An 8,523-nucleotide genomic window follows, 5' to 3' on the forward strand; every position below is an offset into this window, starting at 1 on the left:
TTATGTTGTTGTTTGGATTAATGATACCAGGGCTGGAGAAACAACCAAAACAGTCTTTATTGATTTACTGCAAGATGAAAAAGATGAAAAGAGTTTCAGTTGAAGAAGTAAGATTTGGGTTTGAAAAAAGATAAAAACTGCAGAACATCTTAATTTTGTTATACTGGAGCTAGCAATTCTCAGGGTTATAGCCAAGTTATACAATAATCACACAAAATGGATAAAGGAAAAACATCATTGTAAAGAACTCACAATCGGGTTTCATTGTTGTATTTGTAAAAGCATACAATTGTTGCTCAGGTACTGAAAGGCAAGCCTACGTGCTCTAAATCCTGCACAAAATCTGGAACGTAAACTAAAACTTACTTATCACACCAACAGAGAAAACGCATATCATCCCTACAATTAACTGGATTATAAGTGATCACAGATACAATCGATTTATGATGCCAAACAGGAGAAGAATGTCACTCTTTTTATTGACAGTGTAGAAATACAGTTCATCATTTATGGAGATATGCATCAAGCCAAAGATCTCCCGAGTTTTTCAGTGACCTGAGGAGAAAAAAAAAAAAAAAAGAAAAACCTTGGTTAATAAACATCAACTGGGCCAAGGTTCTTCCTAATTGTTGTTCATGGAATTACAGATATTGGTGCCAAAATCCAGATTCATTATTCTGTCTCTGTGGGTTCATGTCTTTGATTAAAAAAAATGCACAGAAATAGTGCGCAGTTTCAGTTTGACTTAGAACCTCAGTCAGCGAGTTAACGATATTGGACGTACCAAACGATGTCAGTGAAGCCTTGCCACATAGTTTTCATTTGGTAAGGAACCCCATATGTCTCACACAGTGCACGGACACGCGGGGCCACCAGGTGGTAGTTGTGTCGCGGCATTGTAGGAAACAGACTTTGGAGATAAAGGAAACAGAAGACGATGATCAGGCAGTAAGATGTTCACAATTCAACCTGCATCAACATCAACATTCGCTTCTAATTTGATATTGAAATATGGAGGTTCAGACAATAAGCAGGTTTTCAATGTTTGTTTTTTACTCCATAGCCACACTGCCGTGTTAGGCATTGACTGTAAAAAAAAAAACAAAACAAAACAAAACATGACTTCTGTTGTACAAACTTTCAGCTGACACATGACTGCACTCCCACTCACTGGTGTTCAATTTGAAAGTTGAGGTGTCCACTGAACCAGTCATTGAAGAAAGACTGCTCGATATTACAGGTGGCCTGTAGCTGAAGAAGATCAGTGCAGTTCATGAGCATCACCTGCAGGAGACTACGGACTTCACAGCGCTTACAGGATTCCTTAACAAGCTGGTTACCTGCATAGTTAGCCAGTCCCGGTGCTTCTCGTGGTCGATGTCCATGGGCAGATGATTCATCTGAGTCACCCACACAAACCAGTGACTCTCCAGGAACCTGCAACATTAACAACATCAGATACTCAACAATTTGCTAAAACTGCATGATCGAGGTTTTTCCCGTGTGAATTCGCGATAGGATTTAGTTCATGAGGCATTCGCAAACCACCAAAAGGTCGATGCTACTTTTACCTGACAAAGCTGAGGAGCGCGATTGAGCCAAACAGGCCATACAGGGGGATGTAAAGGAAGAAGTAGCGAAAGTAATAAGACACGCACCAAGCCAGATCCTTCAAAAGAAAAGCAGGCTATTATGTAAATCGTTTCTTTCTTTTCAAATACACACAAAATGTATGTCACGTTCTCTCTGCACTGTTTTGGTTCATTGTTGTACACACGTATTGACCGCTAGGGCACATTTGATGAAAGCTTTTCATAGGTTTGATCATGCTTCACAGAAAACAGGATCTTACCACCCAGTCATGGCGGATGATCATGGTGCGAATTATCTGAATGTGGAAGAAAACTGGAATGAGCAGCGGTGGTCCCACTATGAGAGAAACACCAATCAATCGTTACTGGAACAGGTTTGCAGTTCTGGCCATTTTAAGTGACTCTTGGGGGGGAAAAAAAAAAAAAACATACCAAGAAAGAAGTACTGGTGTTGGCGATGGTAGGGCAGAAGTTTGATCTTTTTTATGCCATACTGTAACAGAGACAAACACAGAATCAGAGTAAGCAGTTAGCGAAAGATCCACTAAATAAGATTGCACTGAATGAAAGGAATCGGAAGCATCAGCTTTGTGCTCCTTGCCTCCACAGGCTGAGTGGCTCCAAGGACAAAAATGCTCAACATGTTGACATCAGGGTCCTTTCTGAAGATGTTGGGTTTAGCGTGATGCTGGAAATGCCGATGATTCCACCAGTTGGCAGAAGCTCCCTGAGAAAACATACATCTTTGAATGTCTCTGAAAAAGGATGAAGAAAGTGAATATATGATGGAGGATACCAGTCACCTTTAAATGGCCGATGATAAACTTGTGCACCAAGTGATTCCACCTGGATTCCTTGAAGACAGACAGGTGGCCAAAGTCATGCTGCAGCCAGCCAGCCTGTGACTAGAGGGAAAGAAGTGCAGGAAGTTGAGGGATTTGTACACCACTTGCCAATTGTTTGGCATTTGTATGAATCGAACGTGGTCAGAAACGTTCAGTGTTGTAGTCACCTGAGCGGTTGCCAGTATGACTCCACACAGGAGCGTCACGATCCAGTTAGTTCCCCAGTACCATATCATCAGCCAGGCGAGGGCCTCCAGCAGCACAATGTGCCCCAGGTGGAGGCAGAAGAACAAAGGGCGAGCCTGGAACAGACCATCGCTCTTTGCCTGAGCACGTAAAGCATGGAAATCCTGTATGAGAGCTGCCTGAAAGCAGAGAAGAGGGAAGAGGCTGTGTGCGTTAAATACATCCTGTAAAGTCAAGTTACACTCTGCTGAGGTTGGAGGAAACACAGTATCAAGGTTTAAATAAACAAACCAAAGGGGAGTTTGAATTAACTCCAACTGGATTACCTGCAAAGATGGTGTCCGACAGCTAAAAAATATTTCCTTCCATAAATTGACAGTTGCAGACAGAACTGAACTGAATACAGGCAGGTAACATTTTTTTGTTGATTTATTATGAAAAACAGAGAAATGCATGAAGACTAGTTATGGCCAAATATGGGATGTCACAGAGACGTGTTTGTATCCTGTTTATTTAATCACAGGGGACAGGACTTTTTATTGATGGGTGGGGTGGATGCAGGTTTCCAAATTTGGACTCTGTACAGAAGGCTGACCTGACCGACTCTTTACATGTCACGGTGACACGAACACGAGCCTCACATTTTTGTTTCGGTCCTGGCTGGGCTCTGACGCTTCCAGCTCTCCAATCAGCAGGGGCTTCAGAAACTTCTGCACAAATGTTGGATCAGGATGAAAAGCAGCGAACGCTTCCTGGAAGACAGAAACGAGAAATCCTGACAGCGGCTGAGCAAATGGAGCTACGTCCTCAGATCATTTACTTCAATAAAAATATACATATTCCTCACACTCATTTTCTATCATTACAGGCTATATCATATTTTGAGAGTTGTATCACTGATATCAACAATGTGCAGCTGGTCAAGCTGCAGTTAGTTTTGTACTTTACAGACTGGTATAAAGTATTTGGGGTTTTAACCCATCTTGGTCTTAAACTGTTGTTTAAATAGAGAAGACCTCCGCTGGGTGCATGCAGCTATTTTGTGCAGCGTTCCCAGACAAAAGCTTGAAACCAAGTGATGCAACAATTTAAGGGTGTGCGGGATTTTATCGATGTGATCTGTCCGTTCAACCACCTAAAATGTCCTCTAAAATATAAGTTTGGCTTTGAAGGAGACGTGTATTTACTGTGGCGTCCTCTCCAGCGTAGTGGCCGATGACACGGAGCCCCCCCGGATGCCTTTTGGCCCACTGGGTGATGTTGTAGACCTTCCGATCTATGACCAGCCACTGGTCCGTCCTGCTGCTGTGCTGCTGCACCTCCTCCCAGGTGTAGACGCCTCCAGCTTTGCCTCCGCCGGGCACCGTCAGCTGACTTCCAGCCCCCATCCTTCTCCCCCCGCCCCCCTCCCGATCCTGCGAAGCACAAGAGGGGAGCTCACACCTGGATGTAAAGAAACGCAGGTGTGTGTGTGTGTGTGTGTGTGTGTGTGTGTGTGATCCCTCAGAGAGGCTCTTCAACCTGTTGCCCCCTCTCTGAGCGCCAGACAAAGAGCCTGCACGCCACTAATGACCGATGATGAGATCAACCAGGAGATCCACAGGGATCACTCATCCAAATGTCAGCAGCGCAGCAACGCGTGTTCAGGCCTGTTCCTGAGCTGCGTCTTCCAGGTCATCACAACATGGCGTTGACGCCTAAACGGGCCACTCAGAGCGCAGATCGTCACCATCGGTGGCTGAGCATGAGAAACATTTCACACTTACACTTCTCCAGATTTCTGCTGGCTCTCCTCTCGGGTCCAGTCACTTCAGCTGAGCAGACCCGCTGTGTGTGCTGCCGCTTCGCTCAGACCCATCTTAAATAGGGAACACCCCCCAAAATGCGCGATGCGCTCAGTGACACATCCAGCCTCTCATTCAGCTCCAATTCCGGGCGGATCATTCGACGGTTGTGGGCCAATGGGCGGACAGTAAACCTGGGCAGAGTCAGATCACTGGATCATGTGCGCGGAGCTCGACTGGGCGGCGACGCCTGGGAGCTCAGATGGAAAGAGGTGGTCTGCCATTATCCCCCATTATAACAAATATTTACAGAGAGGGTTGCCCAACACTGTATATTTTTAATATTACCTTTCACTCACAAGCTAAATTAAAGCAGCTCCGGTGTTCCTTTTACTAAAGAGGGCTCTTAGGTGTTAAGACTTATATGCACAATATAAACATCTGCCCATCTAACTGCTAAATATTTGCACAGCGTTTGCATGACACGTCAGATATCATCTTGATTTATGTAGCCTATAGCAGACGTTTTTGGTTAATTTGAGCAGATAAGTGACAGCTTTGGCACTGACTGGTCCACTCAGTCAGAAAATTGTAATTATAATTTTTGAACTACTATGCTACTAGGCTGCTAACTGGAATCACTCATGTGATCCTACAAATTGTGCCAGGCAGACCGTTAAAGTGGTTGAACTGGATTCAGCTGATTTTTTTTTTTTTAGTGCTGTTTGACTTGCAGGATAAAAAATGGCTCTTGCTGGAAGCTCAGGATTACCTGCTATCGTGTCTCTATATTTCAAATGGTGTCATCTTCTTGCTACTTTAGTGTTTATTTTTCAACAGTCTGTTTTCCTCCTCATTAACGTCATACCTTTGTTTTGCAGTCTCTCTCCACCAGTAGGTGGAGCACACAGGCTCAGACACCACTTTGTCCTCATTTAACCCAGCGGATGCCTGAGCATGTATCGCCTCATCTCTGAGTCCTCCCTCATCATCCATAAACAGCTGCATAATTTAGGTTATAAAGTAATAACACACTTTCAGTTCATGATGACAAATGGCTGATACTTTTTTCCTCAATTGCTTTGACACAATTCTCAAGCAATAGTAATACCCGAGCAATATTATTTTCATAACAAAAAACCCTCCAAGCTCTTTTCCATGGCAGATTTTAATTTCTCACTCGCTTGCAAACACTTGCTTCTCAGCCGAACAGTTGTTGGGAAGAGAACATCTGTATTAGTCATCACATGCAGTATGCAGGCTCAGCGTTTTGGCAAGTGAGCAGACAGGTGTAATTCGTGAGAATGAACATATTTGTCAAGACTGAGAACTACAACCAGGTTTTGATGGGGAAAAGAAAACCAGAGCAAGAGGTGAAAGAGTAGAAAGATTTTATTTGGGACAATTGTGGACCATGCATTGACTGTTATGTTGGCACAGGCGCTAAGGGGGGCCTAATGAGAACTAAAGCATCCTAAACTATCTAAATGTTCTGCAGTGAAGTCAAATATGCGCTCAGTCAAGGCTGAAATTATTGCGGTGACGGCTGAAGTTTTGTTTTAGCTGATGTGTAAAATGGAAGTGTGATTCATAATAGCATTCAGTCAGCTCGGCCAAAGTATACAGTCAAGGTTCAAAATATAGGACTAAATATAGGACGAGACTAAAATATGGATATTGGGAATTTTTAGTCTGCTCCAAAAAACGACAAAAGAATGAAACCACCAGAGTTTGCACAACAACTTTGTTTTGAAGCACAAGTTAAGTGGTTTGGGTGAGCGCTAACCTAAGCGTTGTGCTGTGGCATATAAAGAATAATTTTTTTTTAATTGCTCGTTTGTTCTATATGTGCTGACTGGGTCACGCAGTGCTTCATCTGCATTCAACACATTCACCTCAGCAGTCAAACCCCACCCCCCCACCCCCCGAGGCCTCTGTCTGTCCGTCCTTCTTCTGTCTGTCTCTGCTGCTGTTGCTGCTTACAGTCCATTGTGTCATTTCAGGGTCATTTCAATGCAATGCAAAAATTTGCAAATCAGCTCTTTAGGTCCTCAGCATATCAGACAGGATTATCCTCAAGCAGCGTGCAGCCTGTCTGCCTGTTTGTCTGCCTGTTCTGCCACAGTTCATCAGGCTGACAGAGTCCCCGCACATCTGACCCCAGCAGCTTTTCAGGGCTTTCTTTCAGTATCACAGCTAACAGGACACGCTGCCAATCAGAAAACCTAACCGCCGTCATCTCAGCAACATAGGAGCAGATAACACAATACATTACACTAATAAAGTAGTACTGATAAAAAAAACCCTATCTTGAAATGGAAATTAGGCTTTAGGCAAACAAATGTATCTTCACTAGCTGTAGAAGAAATATTGAAATCTTCTGCTTTAACAGTAATCAAAATGAACATTTCCTCCCTTAACAATCAAAGTCTAATCCTTTTTTCTATAATCCAATGTAAGAAAATGCGGAGATATTATCAGCAAAACAGAAGCAAACATGAATGTATAGCAGTTCCCAGAAACAAGGATATCAGTGTTATATTATCATAAGAATCACATTTATTAATGTATGATTTAGTCATTTGTATTTTAATGCTGTCAGTCAAAAAGGCGTTATATTTGTTATTTCATATATTGTTGATACTTAAATAAAAACTATTTGATAATACAATATTTTCTAATTGGATAAGAACATACATTGTTTAGCATGTTTTTTAAAATCTGCAAAGTGGCTGCTTTTACAATGTAAATCTAAGGAACTGAAACAAACAAAAAAAAAATCTAAAACTGGTGCCAAACTGGTGTCAGCAAAAACAAAGTGAAGATTTATTGCACAGTTTATCTGTGTTGTAATTGTTGTTGTCTCTTGATTTAAAAGTTGTTCTGGGCTCTTTTGAATTTTGGAGCTATTTAAAGACACAGTGTATGAATACATATCATCCATTTCAATATAACCAGCACTTTTTCATCTATCCATCTGTAATGAACAGGCACAGATCAGGGATCAGTTCAACAGGCTTTCATCTGGGTTCGGTGCACAAGTAGTCAGTCCACACAGCAGAAGCACAAAGGAAAGAGGCAAAAGAAAAGTCCAAGCAAACAGGGTCAAAAAACTGGGAACACACGCGTGCTGGAACGTGAGACATGCTGCAACGATCCGGCAAAGAACAAAAGGGTGGCACACAAACACACAGAAGACAGGGCAAGTTATGACACTATCTGTCCAGCTTCTGATAAGCGTGGATAATATTTAACACGCCTAAAGTGTAATTCAACCACCATACCGAAAAGTTCAATGTAAAAAATACAAGTGTAAAATATGACATAACACAATATAATTTATTTTATCAATCATTTTTAAACAACTCTCTCCAGTTCTTGTGACAGGGTGGAGAATGGGAGTGCTAGCAGCCGTTTATATGTTACTTTTGTGTCTGTTCTGTGCCAAAGCGGAGAGTTGTCACAGACTTTTCATTAGTCTATAAAAACCAGTTGAAGTTCATGTCTGTAGAGTTTGATAGAAACCAGTTCGGGGACTACCACCTCTGCATGTCCAGAGGACTGACTGTGGGATGCTGCTGGCCTTTTAATGGTGTCCATGCGTTTATATACCATTATATATCACTGTGGCGGTAGAAATCCTCGGATCATCAACTCACAGAAAGCAGTGCAAACCTTCAGCTCCAGGTTCTGCAACGAAAGCAATATGACTATCTTAAAGAAAGAAATGAACTTAAAGTGTCATGTAAAACTTGGCTCCTGTCAGAGTTATACATTGGATTATTATCATATTCATTTATGTTAGAAATATAATTGCTGATCTGTTAATGCGTGAGAAGTATTTGAAATATTGTAGCTGGTTTTACAGTATTTGAATGGTTTTGCGAGGTAAACAAAGTACAGTAATTCAGATAGGTCTTTGCAAAATGAGGTAACTTTTACCATATTAGTTCCTTTACAGTCAAAGAAAACATAACGCTGCTCTGGAAGGGTGTTCTCAATACAGATATGATCGTACTTCTATTCATGTTAAACCCAAGCAGGGGGACTGGAAAGAATATTTTGAATAGATTAACACACACACACACTGACCATGTGATGTGAATGTCCCCTGTT

The 8,523-nt window shown here is 42.1% G+C and overlaps 1 protein-coding gene across 1 annotated transcript; it reads right to left on the minus strand.

Moving 5' to 3' along the window:
• Positions 1–39: 39 nt before the first annotated feature.
• Positions 40–4,459, minus strand: fads2 (fatty acid desaturase 2). The gene is made up of 13 exons (XM_029523743.1): positions 4,390–4,459; positions 3,811–4,038; positions 3,265–3,375; positions 2,605–2,802; positions 2,396–2,497; positions 2,194–2,319; positions 2,025–2,085; positions 1,853–1,929; positions 1,572–1,669; positions 1,341–1,437; positions 1,172–1,251; positions 785–910; positions 40–555 (listed from the first exon to the last, which is right to left on the minus strand). The coding sequence occupies exons 2-13, from the start codon at positions 4,009–4,011 to the stop codon at positions 504–506; spliced, it is 1,329 nt and encodes a 442-aa protein (XP_029379603.1). The 5' UTR covers positions 4,012–4,038; positions 4,390–4,459; the 3' UTR covers positions 40–503.
• Positions 4,460–8,523: the final 4,064 nt, after the last annotated feature.

Source organism: Echeneis naucrates, chromosome 16, assembly GCF_900963305.1.
Source record: "Echeneis naucrates chromosome 16, fEcheNa1.1, whole genome shotgun sequence".
NCBI classification, from domain to species: Eukaryota; Metazoa; Chordata; class Actinopteri; order Carangiformes; family Echeneidae; genus Echeneis; species Echeneis naucrates.

Excerpts from the sequence above, each read along its gene's own strand:
- fads2 (XM_029523743.1), bottom strand. The coding sequence starts at position 4,011 with ATGGGGGCTGGAAGTCAGCTGACGGTGCCCGGCGGAGGCAAAGCTGGA. Across the intron at positions 2,803-3,264 it reads GCCAGGACCGAAACAAAAAT|GCAGCTCTCATACAGGATTT; the intron begins GTGAGGCTCGTG and ends CTCTGCTTTCAG. Across the intron at positions 556-784 it reads GGCTTCACTGACATCGTTTG|GTCACTGAAAAACTCGGGAG; the intron begins GTACGTCCAATA and ends TTTTCTCCTCAG.